The sequence below is a fragment of the Lycorma delicatula genome, chromosome 6 (assembly GCF_047948215.1).
Source record: "Lycorma delicatula isolate Av1 chromosome 6, ASM4794821v1, whole genome shotgun sequence".
In the NCBI taxonomy this organism is placed as follows: Eukaryota; Metazoa; Arthropoda; class Insecta; order Hemiptera; family Fulgoridae; genus Lycorma; species Lycorma delicatula.
Genome location: NC_134460.1, coordinates 126,161,063 through 126,180,143, shown reverse-complemented (window position 1 = coordinate 126,180,143; position 19,081 = coordinate 126,161,063). Strand labels below are relative to the sequence as shown.

The 19,081-nt window shown below is 30.8% G+C and overlaps 1 protein-coding gene across 1 annotated transcript in view; it reads right to left on the bottom strand.

Moving 5' to 3' along the window:
• The window catches only part of nonC (serine/threonine-protein kinase Smg1), a 254,741-nt gene extending 237,384 nt beyond the window's left edge, over window positions 1–17,357 (bottom strand). Inside the window, exon 1 of the mRNA XM_075368488.1 lies at window positions 16,697–17,357. Within this exon, the coding sequence (XP_075224603.1) occupies window positions 16,697–17,150 (454 nt within the window). The 5' untranslated portion in view covers window positions 17,151–17,357. The remainder of the gene's footprint in view (window positions 1–16,696) is intronic.
• Between the last annotated feature and the right edge of the window lie 1,724 nt (window positions 17,358–19,081).

Sequence of the window (19,081 nt, the reverse complement as noted above, 5' to 3'; positions counted from 1 at the left end):
ATTTATTAATAAGTATGGTTCACTATTAACATGCTCATGGTTTTTGAAACAGTTTAATTTAATTTATTCTGTTTAGAATTTAACATTTATAAATTATACAGAATTGTTTCAGTTGATAGCTAGTGATGCCAATACGTCTTTCCAATCAACTAAATTTGTTGGCTGATCAGCTTGCAGTGCAATTCACTTCATTTTTAAATGAATAACATTTTTTGTTTTCTTCACTATCATGCGGTATGGTATTTGAACTAGAAATTTTTGTACTTTGATTCATGATTGACAAAAACATAATGACTGCCTATTACGTTAGTACAAACTCTTGGCTGTTTATGCTGAAAATAATACTCCCATCTAATTTTAATGGGTATGTAGCACAACAGAAATTCAAAAAGGGGAAATATCAGGATTTTTTTCTATGAAATTTAATTATAATACAATAAAAATTAATTTTTAAAAGGGGAAAGCCATGCACAGCATTACACTTTAATTATTATTTTTTTATTAAATTATTGTACATTTATGTTTTTTTCTTTGTTAAACAAAATAAATTTCAATTTATTCTTTCCCAGTACCCTTTTTTTCTTTTAAATTCTGATTTGTTTTAATTCTACAAAAATGTAACTATTTTATTTATAATCTTATACACAAAAAATCCCTAACAATTGTATTTGATCTTCAATTTAGAGATAAATCTCTTTTTATCAATCAAAAGTTTGAAATCTCAATAATATTACCTTTATTAATTAATAAACAAACAATTACATTTTTTTCTGCTTGCTTATTCTAGGAAGAAATTTGCTAGTCTCAACCTCTGTGTTATATAATAAAGTTTTTATATTATAACTACTGGGTAGATAATTCAAGAAAACAATTAGAATATTTTTTATTAAAAAAACTTCCTATGGCAGGTAGATACTTTATCCAATTCCTTGAATTGTAAAACTTCAATATATCATATAAGAAAGGATTAAAATTTTATCAAAAACCCTCCAACTTAAGTTTTAAAGATGTAACTCGGGGTTCTAAATGAACCTTACATGTTCAGCAAATTAACATGAAGGTATTTGTTTCCCACAAATTCATGTACATGCTAACCAACGATAATTTAAAAAAAATACATCATATAAATACAAACATGTAACCAAATTTATTTTACATTTACTGAACACTCATTATTCAAATGAGCATAAAAAATTAATTATTTTTACTACTATATGTCATTTATGAATGCATAATACATATACAAAAACAATTTTATTGTTAACATATATATATGTCTATGTTTGTTTATGTGTAAAATGTTACAGTACATATTAATGAAACACACTTCTGTGACAAAATATCACTCAGCTGCTTTTATAAAACAATCACCATATTTTGTTATAAAATGCAATATATTCAACTCATTAACAAACTTCATTTGAAACATTTCCTCATAAACCCAACCCAACTATTCAGAGACTATTCATCCTAATGAAAACATAAGTATGTTCATCAGCATTACCAGCTATCAACTGCCTACACAACACACAAAAGAAACTACCAGACAGTAATAATACTAAAACATGAGGTAAGTTGAGTACTTACCTATGGTGATCAGTCACCATAGGTTATATTCAAAATTTCTAACATCCTGCACATAACTAAGATAAATTTAACTCTAGAATACCACAATAAACACAGTATGAATGAAACAAAGTATATACTCACATAGTGAACAGAAAGAATGACATGGTGTTAGGAATCTACAGTAATAATCACCAGAGGTTGCCAAGTATTATACAAGAAGAGAAATGAATTCATTAATCGAATTACCTTTCTGAAGAACAACGCTAAATCAAAGTTGCAATAACAGTGGAAGTAACAGCTAAACCTATTATTATTAGAATTATTACAGAATGGTGATCTTATTAATAAATTTCAAAACTAATAAATAGAAAAAAAAGATGCTTGGTCAATCAAATATAAACTGGACTTTGTTTTAAATATTTATTATTAATACAGAATAAAAATTCAATATACTTATTGCTTTACTAGTCTTAAAGAAGTTATAACTTTTTTCTAATGTGTGGAGAGATGGTGGAGCCCTTCTTCATAAAAATTTTGAGGACATGTCATGAGCCAATTGGGAATAAATTTCTCTAGTTCACTGTCACTCTTGGAATCAATATCCTGCAATCTTCAATGACCCAAACAAAAAAAATCGCAGGGAATAAATCTGGGCTATATGAAATGGGGATGTTCTCATTTTGTCCACTTTTTTTCAAGTCCTTTGTGAGAGGTCTGAGCTATCAATGAAGCAAAGTCACATCTCTGATTGGCTGACATTGCATTAGTATCTGTAGGCAACATTCACTTTGACTTAAGGCTTATTATAGTATACAACATTCACAGTAAGTTCATGGAGAAAACTGACAAGCAATACGCCTTTCCAGTTGCAAAAGACGGTTTGGAGAAATTTTTCAGTTGACAGATATGTTTTTACTTTTACAGTGCAAGGCTCTCCATTCCTACACCACTCCATACTCGCAGATGTCGACTTGGGAGTGCAATGGTGAAACCATGTCTCATCAGATGTGATTATTCAATGGAAAAAATTATTTCCCTCTGTTCAAAATCAGTCCAGGAACCCTTGACAAATTTCTGTTACCTGTTTCTGATTTTGGGTCAAAAGCCTTGTGAAACCTTATGAAAGACATTGCATAACCTAAGTTGTTGAGTGATAATGGAACAGGCACTTTCATGACCAATAACCACTTCTGAAGCAATTGGCCATTGCTCCAATGATCTATCTTCAATAGTTACAGATCAATCGAATGTTGTTATCTGTCACATTTGTCCTTGAATGCCTATTGTAACTAATTTTCTACAGCTTCACACCCTTCTTTAAATTTTTGGCCCAGTTGAAGTTTTGGGTTGGTAGAAATGCCATATCCTCAAACTATGCATGCAGTCTAGTCAAAATTTCAGGTTTTATAGCCTCATTCATGAGAAACTTCCAAATATTTCACTGCATAACTGAAAATGGAACATCTAGCTTTGAGATGACCAAACAGATCTGATTGCTGAGGCACCTGGAGAATCCATCTCCTCCGTATATCTCCACTGAGACAATCCCCCCATGACAGCTAACTCATGTTCAGATGCGACCCACGAAAATAAAAGTTTGGTTTATATTTGACTGACCCTTTTATAAAAAAAAATTGTTAAACATCATTAAAATAAGAATAAAATGAAAACAGTTACATCAATCCAGGAAAAAATTAATTTTAAGTTTATTACCAAGCAGCTGCTGCAGCATTCAAAAAATTCAAAATGAACTTAATGTTAGTCTGTATTTAGCTCATCGATCCAAACAGTTAAAGATCCATTAGTTAAAACAAAAAAGCCTGAACAAAAAAGGGCAGTTAATATTTTCTAGAGAAATTCCTTGCTGAGGCATTATATAATCTATTTGCTAACTATATGCGAATGATAAAATCTAAAAGAAATCCTACAGGCTAAAGAAAATAACCACATAAAAATTATAAATAATTTTAATTACACATTTCATTCCATTGCTTAACTTTGAGTGTATTGCCAACACTTAACAGATATTAGGAATTATTAAATAAGAGGCCAATTACTTCTCTCCAAAATGGAAGGGGGATGGGGGAGGGGGGAGGGGGGAGGGGAGAGAGGGAGAGAGGGTGAGAGGGAGAGAGAGAGAGAGTGTGAGTGTGTGTGTGTGTGTGTGTGTGTGTGTGTGAAGCTTATTTTAAAAAATCAAATAAGAATGTAATCAACATTTCTACTACAGTCAACCACACAGCATATAGTAGTATCTTATAGTGCTTTACTCTCATTCACTGAAATGATTTCAATTATGGTAAATCTGTTAAAAGTAATATAAAGTGGTACTAGAAATGCATCTAATAGCCCACTTGGGGATGATAAAAACCTGAGAAGTGCATGTTATAAAAGCTTTTCAAGTCACAAATGTCTTAATGCAAATTAAAAAAATTCTGAAACTGGTCGGTTAACTAACTCTTTATATTTCTGATGTAATATTTTGATGTAAATATATAAATCTGGGGAGTTAAGTAATGAAATAAATCAGGGCAATGCAGTAAATATCATGACAAATTGTTTCCTAATCTCTTATAAAACTATACAATATTAACTAAAGAACCAATCAATACTGATTCAATGGTAACAAAATAGACAGTAAAATTCAAAAACATCTCCTTGGTTACATTGTAAATAATTCCTTAGCAACTACATAAACATCTGTTTATTTAAAACCAAACAAAACCAAAAAAGGATCTTATGGCCTCATCCCTTCTTGACCCAGAATATTGACATCTACCATAACTATTCTTTACTCTTTAAAAAAATGCATAAAACTCATTTCATTTAAGTCAGCAGATTATTTTTTATGACTCCCTCTAAATGTAGAAACACTATCTTTATTTAAATAGTCAGATTAGCAATACCCAAGTATAAATGAAGCAAAACTATTCAATTTAATTCCAAATTTATTTATATATACTTAATGTATGTTTCATTACCTTGAATAACCCAAATAAAAAAAAATTATATTTCTGATTCAAAATAAATATAATATTAAATATCATAACATAATACTTTACAATAAACAGTAAATACAAACTTAAATCATAGTGTTAAAATTATGTAAATTAACTTACATATTTAAAAATATTCATCATGAAACACAACACACTTCTGAAGATTAATAACTTAGGACCTACTTTTGAAAAAACTTGGTTTTACTAAGTGCAAGATTTAATAGGGATTAAATCTTGTTCTTTCTGCTTTAATTTTATGTTCCAATTTACTGAAAAAATAAAATTACAGAAAACTTTTGAAAAATAGTTGCTTTATAATGCTCCACAATGAAATGGCTCTAAAAACAAGTACAATTGCTGCACTCTATTGTACACATATATGAAGCAAACAACTCATTCCTTACAGTTGGCTGTAATTTCTGCCTGTTTAAACAAAATCTTTTTCCCTCATAAAATTCACTCGATCCTGTTGTTAAGTGAAATAATATCCACTATGAGCACATATGAAATAATATACACATGTGAAATAATATTCATATATCAACACATACTTCAGTGCAAAACAAGCCTCCTCCTATCTTTATTGAGCTTGAAACAGAAATTTTTTTAAAATAGCTGTTATAAAGAAACTGACAATCAGAAAAATTATTACTTAAAAAACTAAATTAGGAGATAAATCTTGTATTAAATATATTCATTTTTTTTATCTGTTAATTAATAATATAGAACATGCAAGTTAAGACTACCACAAACTAAGGTGGAAAATGAGGTATTTTTTTATTTGTAATTTGCAAATTCCTGGACAAATTTTATTCAAATAAAATGAGAAATCAAAAACAACACAAAAAAAATAATCTGCATAAAACTCAACTTCCTACATAAAGTGATTTGTAAGCTATAACAATTTCAACACAGGCTTTTTATTTATGACACATACTATAGTTAAATTTTTAAACTGTACTACCTACTTTCCCTCTGCTTAATATTTTATTTCATTCCGTTTCTTGGTAAGGAATACATTAATTTGTTGCTTTAAATAATGAGTTAAATTTTATAACAACCTGTAACTCATGTCATGATCAGATACAAAAGGTACTGGTTAACATAGCCTTCTCTTAAAGGAGTGATGTTCAATATACAACAGGCTCTGTGATAAATAAAAGGAGCCTCTTGCAGGGTTGTATCACCTGCCATTTCAGTGACCTGTCTCTATTTCATAGGAACTTTTTTCTAATTATATTAACATTGTATGTTTTATTATAAAATATTTTTTTTTTAAAAAACCCAAAAAACAAAAAGTCTGTTCTATTAATACAGAGACCCAAAATGCATACCTTAACAAGTTATTAATCAAGTTACATTAACATAGTACACAGTAATAATTAAATAAACAAAATAACAATACATTCAAGTACAATAACCCAATGTATAAATCAATATAACATATATAATCCTTTTTAAGTATACGTGATTTATATATGTATTCTATTTAAAATACAGAAACCATAAAATCACCAATATTCTCTCTCAGTTTGCATACAAAATATTTTGTTTCAACTAAATTCACAAAAAAACTATAGTAAAAAATTAAAGGTTTTAACAAATTATTATCAAAAAATCTCTCATAAATCTTTGCAATAAAAAAGGTAAAAAGAATTATCTTTTGATATAATATTTTTATGTAACATACACTGCACTTAATATATAACATAGAACAAGGCCAAAATCATGGAAACTGTATCAGAAATAGCTAGTTATGAGTTACGATCAAAACTGATACTAGATCATGTCTATCAACTTTTACAACAAAGGTAATTCGTTATTTGATACAATATTTTAATAACTGATGATAAATCTATGTAATCAAAATGCCTTTTGTATAAATCAGTAAGTTAAATTAAGCCTGCTATTTTTGTGGGTTCATAGGTGAAGTTTGTTATCTATAATTAATTATATTTTTTTGAATAAAAAAGCACACCCATGCATGCACACACTTACATGAGTCGTTATATTTAATGTCAACTTGTTTCATTCTGTCTTAGAACAATTCCTATAGACTTTAATTGATTGAGCAATTAAAACAAATTTAAGTTGACTGTAAATAAACAATTTTCATAAGTAAATTATCTATTAAGTAAATAATTTTAAGCATAAAAAATCTAATGTAGTTCAAACAACACAAATACAAAATTTGTTTATACACATAAATGAGAGTTCTATTGATGTTCCTTTGCATTCAAATGAACAGAAAAAATATAATTAGTGACATTTAATAATTCATTTACAACTTTTATTAATTTATGTATGAATACAGTCACACAGCCATCAGCACAAAGCTGTATTGAGCTCCCAAATGCTGCTGCCACTAACTCCTAAAGCCAATGTATTATAGGAGAGACATACTATGAACTTACATCAAAAAGAGGCAATGCCAAGTCTTACAAGTTACAGTTCCTTTCTCTTTCAGAAATATACACTACTTTTGCCTACTAACAGCTGGATCACTCATAAAAAGTATGCTACAGAATAAATAAATCTACCCCATATTATGACTGGCACTTATCAACCAAGTTTATCATCAAGGATAAAATTATAAATTATAGTAGGTGTTAATATAAATCTAACACTACAAATTTCAATTACGTTTTGGTTTTTAAAAGTTTGATGAAAGCTTTTTGTTAAATCGTAAAAGCACACAAGTGAATATCCAAAAAACAAAAACGTTTTCTTCTTCACAACCAGAAGGTATTTCAGTCATCTCTTTCAGTCAAGGGTAAAAGGGTAAAATCTAGCGCTATTTTGACATTTTTTTCTGACCTAATAGCTGTAATCTATGAAAAAAATTAACCTTTAGAAACACTGAAAAAACTACCTTGGTAAAAATATGACCCTTTTTAAGTGTTATATAACATACATTTGAGACAGAATGTAGCAGTTGACTGCTTTATCTTTAATAATTTTACAGTTTAACAAAAAATGTCAGTAGTACCCAAATAAAAGGTTTGCTAGCACTCCTGCAGATTAACTGTTATGACCGGTACTCTGTGATTCAACAGGATCTGGTTACTATATACATGGGTAAAAAAACAAACAAAAAGAATGTATTTTATACTATAAATTATAATTATGGATTTCAGCCATTTCTTTTTTATTTTGTTAACTAATTATATATTCTACAATATCATTGTTTTATCATTATTTCTTTGGATTATTTAGACAAATCCTGGAGCAGTTATATTCTATCCATGGAGTACCAAACCTATCCATTCAGAAAGTATATTTATGTACATACATCAAGTATCATTATGTACCTATCAGAACAAAATACTCATTAATTTATATACAGCAACGTCATAACTAACGTAATTGTGAGGAATTTCAAAAATTAAGATGGCTAAGCGACAAATGCTTTTTTAAGTGACAACTATTACTGAAAAAACAAATTTACAGAAAATAATTAAAATAATATTTAAAATAAAAAAGCAATAATGAGGCAAACAAAAAATATCACATTAACCAGTAATCCAGATAGATATGTAAAAGACTCCAAACACAAATTTTACTACAGCAATGCAACACACTTATCCATTTGAAGTGACCCAAAAAAACATAAGCTGGTTGCTTGAGCAATTGCAAAAAAATTTTAACTTACCCACTTGTTTCCAACATGTTCCAGTATCTTAAAACTATTTTTTTTAAATTTTTTATTTAAGCAATTTTTAACTGTGGCGGCCATTCTTGTTACGGTGCGCACACCTATTTTGTGATGTAACGGCTTACGGAAAAAACCACAACTAAAAAACTACTGGTCCTCGAAGGATGAAACAAAAGAAATTTATTCATATTTTCACAACGTAAAAGATTGGTCCAGTGGTTTATTTACCTATCTATCTTCTTTCTATGAGAAAATTACCAATAAAGTTGAACATGAAAAATGGTGAAATTTCACTTTTGGTAATATTTTTCCAGAGGAAGGGATGGCATACACAGTTTGAATTATTTATTTTTTTATGAATTTTTGAAAACTAATTTTTTTTAAAATTCTAATAACTCTGATGGGGCTGGTCATAAAAATCTGGAAAATAAAAAAATTTCTTGGGTATTGTACAAATAAAATGGTTACAACCTCTCAAAAATCATGAAAAATCTGTAAAAAGTGATACCATTTTGACTCCCTAAATAAGTGCCATGGGGGTTTCTTGTCTTCTTTGCACTTCATATTTTTTATATTTAGCCCCTGTTGGTGAAGTTGATGTTTCAATATTTATAAAATAGTTTTTTTTTTAAAATTATTAATGATAGGTCATAATTTAATGATAACTTAACCAATACCAGTAACTTAATGCAATTTTGATTCAAAAATCCTTGTAAAACTTACCCAAACTGAGATTTCAATGAGTAGCCTACATCTTTTTTCAAGAATTCATTTTGTTTTTATATGGGTTTATTTTTGTAAACACTATTTAAGAAAAAATAAATTGTAGCAAAATTTTAATTATTCTTCAATGAAATAGCCTTTCTTGTAGCAATGAAAGTTTATTATTAAGTGTGGTTAACCAACAGCTGTGATATCTCTCCTAATAACTCTGTTGAAGATGTGTGAGAATGACCCATTACTGTAGTTAGCTCCAAGTAATGTCAACTTCCTCAGGACTTTTTTTTCTCCCGTTTCCCAAAACTGGATATGCATTAAAGTATTACACAGCTCCAGGAAGTGCCTTCGCCTCTAACCTCGAGGGCAGGCAACTAGGCCCGGCTATGCCGTTCCCAGCCACCCCACCTTCACAACCAGGTCTTGGTCTTATGTGCCTGCCTCTGACTAAAGTAACCCCAAGGGGAACCCCTGCCGGATCTTAGTCTTAATAGCTCAGGGGCTCGTGAGTCCCCGACCTTCATCACCACCGCCCACCCATGTAACACGTTCCCACGGACAGATGATGACTCCAATCGAGGCTGCCTCTCACCCCCTCATTTCCATCTCTTTTTCTAATAGTATCCCCAACACAAATGTTGCAATCGAGTAAAAATTCTCCTCACTTGCCAGCATGGTCTCTACTATGGACTCTACGTCGACCCCGCCCCCGTGTTCGTGACACACCTTCGTCGTTTCATTTAAAATCGCTCTAATCCCCTGCTGTATCGCAGCCAGTGTCGTCCACCAATGCGTAGTGCACTATATAAAGCGTCTTGCTCACAGCTGGCGCACCTCTACCCATAATTGTTGCACCACCCCGTGTAACATCTCCGGGCTTAATTTCAAGCTTTCGCAATAACTCCATTACAACACCGGTCTGTAGTACTGATCATCCCTCAGTTTGTCGCCCCGATACATCGTACAACTGCGCCACGTCACCTTCCGCCACTTTCTTAATGTATCTCAGGTTTTTTAACGTCTCCGCTGGCCAACGTCTGGTCACCAGTCATCAATATCTTCCTCCATGATTTTGGTCATGTTTCTGCCCCAGATTTCCTCAGTCTGAGTCACCTGTGTTATGCTAACTAAAGGAGGCGACATTTCCTTAAGCCCCTGCAGATCTTTAAATATTCTGATAAGCTCCTTTTCGTGGTCGATTATATGCTTCTGTAGTCCAGCACCTAAGTGTTGCTTCAACGTAAATAAACACATTCCCAGCTGATCCATGCTCCCCGGACTCACGTCCTCTTCCTCAGACGACGACGGTCGGATTCTCTTCTTAGCAGACTTAGCTTCAGTCTTCTTCACCATGATCGACAGTTTAGAAGTGCCAGGAACTTCCATTTCTTCTGATTTTAAGGAACTACGCCTCTCCATCACACGGTATCTTCAAATAATTGTCGGCGTTTGAGCGCCCAATTCCGCGTAATTAGACTCCCCACAAGACTATTTTGTAAGGGTTTTTATGAGGGGATCCGAAAATGTATCCCTCCGGGGTCGGATTTGGGGGGTAAGGGGGTCGAGGGAGTCGGGATAGATGGAGATCCAAAAGGGTTTGAACAAATTTGGAAGGACTGCAGGGAAATAGGAGTTTGCAGTTTCCCCCTAATAATCGTACTAGCTAGCACTTAGAATATTTCAGCCTACTCACCAGTATAAATTGCGAAAATTTGTATAAGTCCTTGTTTGTCTCTATATTGATGACGTCACTGTCTTGTTCGATCTTGTCAACCAACTTAGAATATTTCTGCTGTGAAATAGGTTATGTTGTACCTATACTCCTATAGTTTAACATGTAAAAAAAAAAACAACACTTTACAAAATAACTGGTCAGTCCGTCGTCCGATTTTCACCAAATTTTGTACACACGTCCAGTATATGTCCACCAACAATTTCCAAGTGTCCAAATCACTTAAATCACCAGAAGTCCTGTCCAAAAAACACTTCAGCGCAGAGCTAAAAATTCGTCAACCGTACAGCTCGGAATCCTCTACTCGACTTTCTCAGGACTTTGCAAATCGATACCCACACGTATTGTTGAGACTTTTGAAATGATGTACGTGGTCCAGCTGGATGAAAAAAATCAACCAGCACATCGTCATTTTCGAGGCTAATATCTACCACTTCTATCCACCACCGACTCTCATACACACAAGCAAGTCTTTTTCCTTAAGTGAAAGTGGTATAATAATTGAATAGGATGGTCTTCACAGTCCTTGGAGTCTGAAGTAAAGTAACATCTTACAACACCTTCTGACACAGGAACATACTTGTGGTAGCTTCCAGTAACAACAACTCTTTCACAGCTATCAAAACGGTTTTTTACATTTTCTGAAACTTAGCTATCTCATCTGATTTAATCAAAAAATACTTGATGTTTTTCAACTTGTGACTACAAAATGAATACATTTCATCAACATGTAATATCTGACTGTTTCATGGCCTTTCCAGGCTTGCCTTTGCCACCTCTCGTTTTTGTTGTTCCTTTCACACCATCACAGGCGTTTTTCCCATGGGATGATCCAAAGAATTGCCATTCTGCTTCAAAGTCAAAGTCTCTTTTGTGACTGCAAAAATTAGCAAAATCCTTTTAATTTTCATATTGACTTGAAACACCATCAATAAAATTGATGAATTTTTTAATGTTCTGATGTACTTCCTTGATAAGTTCTGTTAAACGTTTTTTAAAGCAATAAAATGTTGCTGTATCATACTTCAAGTGATCACTTAAAATACAGACTCTTTTGTGTTGTAATAAATGATTTTCCTTAAAATAGAACACAAAAGGGTGAACTGTGGCTTGGCTGTTTACCAATGGAAGCTTTGTACTTATCTTGAACAAGAAAGAAAAAAATTACTACAAAGTCTGCCAATACCAAATATTCTTTTTCACCCAATTCAGATTTTTTCTTCTTGAAAAAAATTTAACTGATTTTAAAATTTCCAAATATAATATTATTAAGTAAAACTTATTTATTTATAATAAACACTTCCAAACAAAAGATGAAATTTGAGACACTGTAAAGATGTGAACACGTCAGTGACTAATGTCAGTCTGACCAGTCTGTAACTGCAAAGTTAAATGGTGAAACAAGCATAAATAAGTATGTTGCAACATGAATTTTCCTGACGACTGTAAATCACTTCAAGCGCCCGTTACAAAATGAACACTGCAGTTGAATGGTTCAAACAAGTACTTCAAATATAGTAACTATAAAAATATTATAAGTACCAAGAATATTAAGTACCAAGAAAACATGAAACCCCCTTGGAGAACTTATTTAGCAAGTGAAAATGGCATCGCTTTTAACAGATTTTTCAAGTTTTGAGTGGTTATAACTTTTTTTATTAGTACAAAACACTAGAAACGATTTTATCTGCCGTAAACATCTACAAAACTAATGCAAGTTGTGCAAATTTGAGATTTTTATCACCAGGCCCAACAGTTATTTGAAGCCAAAATTTGAATTATTTAAAAAAATTATTTTCGAAAATTCATAATGACTTTGGGGTAAGTACATCACCATTAATATTATTTATAATAAAACTACTAACATATACCTATGTATAAAAAAATAATTCAAATTATGGAAGCCATCCCTGCCTCTTGAAAAAACTCCCCAAGTGAAATTTCACCATTTTTCATGTTCAACTTTATTGGAAATTTTCTCATAGAAAGAACAGAGATAGGTAAATAAACCACAGGACATATCTTTTACCTAGAGAAAATATGAATAAATTTCTTTTGTTTCATCCTTCCAGGACCGATAATTTTTTTTGTTATGATTTTTTCTGTAAACCCTTACAATCCCAAAAAATAGGAATCTGCAATGTAACAAAAACGGCCACCACAGGTAAACTGCTTAAATAAAAAATTTTAAAAACTAGTTTTAAGGTTCTGAGACATGTAGGAAAGAAGTGTGTATGTTTCAATTTTTTTGGAATTGGTCAAGCAACCACCCTTGGGTCACTTCAAATGAACTGATCCTTATACAAATTTCAGAGATTAAACAGGCTGGTTTTTTTACAACCAATTCTTCAATTTCACGCAAACTATTACCTGCCAATTTCTAAGTAAATTAAAAACTTCACCTCAATGTTGCATAATGAGAATCAAAGGGAATGTATTGAACTGTTACACAGCTGATATTGAAGGGGAATACTGGCACATCACTAAAATCATTCAAAACTGATGTGCTATTCTGATTAATATGCATTCAAGCACAACCAAAAATGTCAAACTTAATACTGACGACTGTAAAACGGGTAGTAGAATATTTTTGATATATTTAAATATTTGTTTTCAGTCTATTTTCATCACAGGTCTTCACACAATAGCGTCATTTCATGTTCTAAACATGAAACAAAAAAACGTTGTTTTAATTTCAGTTGTTTGCGATATTCTATACAATATTCCTACTTAAAGCCTTTTTAACACATTTAATGAATTAATCATTAACATATCCTTTTTAATTACAACTGTTGTAATGTTACATGAACTCAAATAAACAATAAGAACAGCTATTAATAAAATATCTCCTTGCAATTTGATGGTTCCACAGTAACAGGAGTGTCTCAGAGCAACATGCTGAATACTTTTGAGTGTGAATTATACAGATAAAATGCCATTCATAAACTTTCCACAGATCATAAAAGTTACAAAACAATACAGTAGTAGCATCTAAGCCTTTCATCTGGAGGTCTTGGATTCAAATCCTGGTCAAGCATGGCATTTTTCATACACTACAAATTTCCATTCTCATTGGGCAAAATGACCGTAGTCGATGCCCATCATCTTGCAAAAAAAAATCCATGCTGTTGGCATTAATAAATAACTAGTAAAAAAAATTCATTAAAGCATCATACTACTTTTCAAGATTGAGCGACTTCTTTTCATATTCTGAGAGTTAAAAATAACTGAAAACTAGACATTTGGTCTCCAAAACTTTCTTACAATACACCACATGAAATTTTAAACCCAAAAGGTTAAAATTATTATAAAATAATTTAATGCAGTAGGTAAGAAAACAGGCAACCTATGATGTTGGAATTACTAAACGATCCATTAAGTGCATAGTTTGCAACTAATGTAAAAAAAAATGTTTTAAAAATCGAATACAGCAAGGAACCACACAATTGAAACAGAAAAGTAATGGTTATTTTAAAGGAGTGATTAGCAAACATTAAGAATTAATTTAAAATACATTCAATGTTTCACATAAATTAATCACTTTCATCTAATCATATTTAAAAAAACTCTCTCTAAAACATATCGTAAACTTACAGGACAGCACTTTCCTTATATAAGAGACTAGTTCTAAAAAATGCCTACACAACACTAGTTACACCATACTTTTCACAATGATCAACAACTTATCGAAAAATTATCAACAACCATAAAGTACTTCCTAAATAGATAGCTTTATTGATATCAAAGAAATTGTTAAAACTATAAAAAAAACTTTTACTTCTACTATTTATGATGAAAACACCAACATAACTTCGATCACTAAACAAAAATAAAGTCAATACATACACAGAAAAAATATAAACCATGCAAAAATAACAATAAATTATCATGAAAATTATACAAAATAGTATGATGATATAAAAACAAAGCTATTCAATAGCGAAAACAAAGTTAAAAAAAGGAAAAAAGTTGACAACACTAAAAGAAAAATAATACAACACAGCAATAAATATATGAAATAATACAATAAACAAGACATAACCATTACAATATCTTCTGAGATAAAACAAATGAAAACAACTGCATGGAAAGATTCATACATGCATGTCAGAAAAAAATTTTTAAATGTTTAACTAAAATACAACCACTTCTATGGTTATATGTAAACTATACTTCAGAGCAAATTATAAATTAGTTCACTTCTAAATATGAAATCATTTTTAGAAACACAATAAATTTCCAACTATACTGCATTCAGTGTAGAGATACCTCCCTGTAAACTGTTAACTGTAAACTGCTGTCATACAATGCCGATTACAACTTATTTTTCACTATCTAATATTATTGAGAACAAAAGGTTTTGTTACATTATTATAATAAAGAAGTTGCTCAAACCCTGTACTTTCATTCACTACATAAAATAACCTGCAACATTTCCCATTATCAATTTTTATAAAGAACAAAGTATAATTTTCATAACATCAGAAAAAATCCAAGAAATAATTATACAAATTATAAGGAATTTGTATAAATTTTTCTATAAATCTAATTTGATAAATCAAAGTGGAAAATTATCATTTCTTATAACATTATCTCTTCAGATAATAAAAATCTGTAGAGAAAAACTAATATGAGGTAAAGGAATTTTTACCAGAGAAAAACATTTTTATAACATTAATTTTTTAAATAATTTAAATAAAATTTTCAAAAGTGATAGAAATCTAGATTAAGAACACTAATCTTAAAAAAAATTGCAATGCATAAAGAAAACACAGCAGTAACTAAAGAACCACACCTGTATGATTTGCTACACAGCCTTAAGACAAACTTGGAGCAATAAACAAAAACCCAACTCGACCATTTGAACCAAAACTGATACCTGCTTATCACACGGACCTGCTACAAGATCTACTGTGAATGTGTTAAAAGTAAGTTAATAATGAGTAACAAACACTACATGGTAATAGGCGCAACAGCTTCTATTCCTATTCAAAATAATCCTTTGGTATACCTAATTTAAAATGGGTAGAATAACATATATAATTTCAAGTTTGCTCATATTTCAGAGTCCTCACTGATTCAGCAAGCAATGTCACATTAGAAAATGTATTGATCAAAATCAGACAAGTAAGAGAAATAATCTCAAAGGTAGGTTAACTGTATTCAAAGGGGAATAATTAGTGAGTGATTCTAAATAAAATAACCTTTGTACCACACCTAAAGTGCCTTAAATAAAATCATTGATCCCATACCAAAAGTGCTTTTCTTGAATGCATATATATATATATATATATATATATATACACACACACACACACACACACACACACACACACACACACACACACACACATTCATGTTTATTTCTTTCTAACAAATATTAATAATTCCAATCAAAATTCATAATTCAATAGTTTAATAACAATAAACAAAAAGTATCAAGACTTCTACTTAAACTAAAAAATTGGGTCGTATACATCAGTACTTTGTATTGTGTTTTCCAATGTATTCTAAAAAAAAATTTTTTTATTAAAGAAAACTACAAAATGTACCCTATTCTTCTACAACCACATCATAAATTGCTGGAATTATTCCATTACAATGATTATTTCACCTTTTATTTTTTATTCCTTGAATATTATTAAAAATTAAGTTAAAGAAATGGGTAATCATTCTGCTAAAAGAAACAAAGCAGTATTTCAGCTTAATTAAATAAATAAAAAGTACTTTAGTGTTCAGGGAATTATTCATACATGTAAGAATGATATTTTATCAGATAATTATGTTATTCCAAGTAAAAGGTGAGCTACTGTTAACAATAGTAAATTCTGGAAATACAGCAAACATGACACAAAACAGAAATTCCTATTTTTCATCAAATCTAAAATGTTAATTAAAGTTAGGAAAAATAATAAAATGACAAAGTACATTATCAAGCATGACTTATCATTTTAAGTATTTCAGTATATATCTGAAATATTATGCAATAACTATTACAATCAGAATCAGGGTAAATTTCCATACCTGATTTAGACTTGCAGTTATCACTGTCATTGATATGTTTTCCAGCAGACGATGAACCAATCATGCTGTTACATGATTTTCCCTTACTTAACGGTTCGTGAAATTTTCCACGAGAAAAGTATCCTGGCTCGCTATCACGTTCGCTTCGCCTATAGGTTCCACCCCTTCCTCGAGATGATCCCCTTCTATCCGGTGGACCTCCACGACCCATTCGATAGTCATCTCTGTTTCTAATTCGGGGTTTGAACTTGTAATCTGATTTTTCTCTGCCGTACAGAACACTTTGTGCAGAACTGCTTCTATTCTGCGAATGCGATGACCGATCTTTGTCCCCTTCGTTTGTATCAGAATTTTTTGACTTTTCTTCAGCATCCAATAACCTCACTCCTTCAGTATCCCTGTAGACCTTTGAAGCCTTGAGCTTGGTGCTACTAGTCCAACTATTGGCTATCATTACCTGGAACTTACATTACTATAAAACAAAACGACTGGATACAACTTCATTTCATAATTATTTGTATAACACTAACACATACTTCACAAACGACTACACAATACACTGAAACACTCAATTCTTCGCAAAAGAACAATTAATTAAAATTGTTACGACGAACGCAACTTCCACAGAGTATAACGCTTTCAATCCCGACAGGAGCCTGCAAGCAGTTTGACCAAACGAGAGACTAAAACTTTATCCCGGAAACTAAATATCTCTACATTGCCTTTTGATTATTTTCACCTCTTTAAAATGTAAATTAAAAAATTTAAATCATGGCAATATTTACTGTAAATAATTTCAAGAAATCGTATGCCACATGTTACAAAATAAATATGCATAGTATAAAGAATTACAATGAAATTTATGTGACGTGGGGAAAACAAAATATAACAATAATGATGCGAGATAATTTAACCGAGACTACAACATTGCTTCACAGACCCAAATCGGAATAATAAATATTTCCGGTAGACATAAGCACAAACGGAACGTTGGGCGTGCACAGAGTATACATAAATAACGTACGTATATTTTGCATGCATTAATTAGCGTCAACTTTGAATGGAACCTGTAACGTATTGCGTCATAACCTTAATCATGAGCTAACCTGTTAATTGTCATTTAATTAATTGAGTTGTCATGTATATAAATTGGGTGAAAGAAGTCATTGAAGAGTAGGATGCAGAATTAATAGATAGTTTTTAAAAACTTTTAACAATAAGCAATACTAACCTATAATTCAACTCCAATATGGCGTCTTTCTATAGGAATTCAATAAAGATAGTGTTTTTACAAAAGTATTTGGTTTTTTAAATGCGTGCAGTTAAGTAAGGCGCAGCTTAGAAATTAAATGTTAGTTCTATAAGTAAGAATATTCTAAGCAGTATTCAGAATTAAATTAACTATAGGCAAATATGGCTGTTTACGCTAATGAAACGCACTTTTAAATTGTGGGCCTGAAAGAGCCCACATTTTAAAAGACTTAACATTCTACTTCATTGAATGCAGCTACTACATTAGAATCGTTTTTCTCCATAAAACCAGGTTGAATTATGATCTATTATGCTGCAAAGTAACACTGTTAACATTTATTATTTTTGTTACAATTTTGATGGAAAATATAATAGTAAAAAAAGGAATTTAAAGTGTGGTAGAAATTCAGTTATTAAGTTTGCATATGAATTTCTTAAAGGTAATCCATCTAAACATTTTTAACTTGAGGTTTCCAATAATTGTAGCAAATACAATTATTGCATTAAGTTATATAAATAGATACTTGATATACATATAGAATCATTTATCAGTGTAATCAGAAAATTTACCATATGTAATAATAATGCACTGAATGATAGTTCAGTGTATAGTGTTCACATCAAAGTTCAGTATTGGACATACAGCTGACCTTTTCAACTTGTGTGCAATCACAATCTATTTTATATGTTCCAAAAACTAATCCAAACCTAAGAAGAAAAAATCACTTTCTCTTATTTGATTATATCATCTTTCAAAACTAATTAACAGTAACTGATTTGAATGCCTTTCTTCAGTAGAAAAAATGAAAACTTAATAATATCCGCTCACTGTTTAATGAAGTAACAACCTAATTTTGCTGTGATGTTTGATATTTAAACCAAAATTCTGAATAGTTTAGTGTGTGGGATAGTGGTGAAAAGGGAATTTTGAATTTTTTTTCAAAAATGTAATGGAGGAAATTTTGAAGATTTAATTTTAGAAGGCATTTGAGAATTATACAGCGTGATTAATCTTAAATTTATTGGTGTATTAGATTAGCAAGTACGTATGATCTTCTCAACCTAAAACATACTAAATTATTAGCTGTTCTAAAACACACTACCACTTAAATTTAATAAAACCTAAGTTGATAA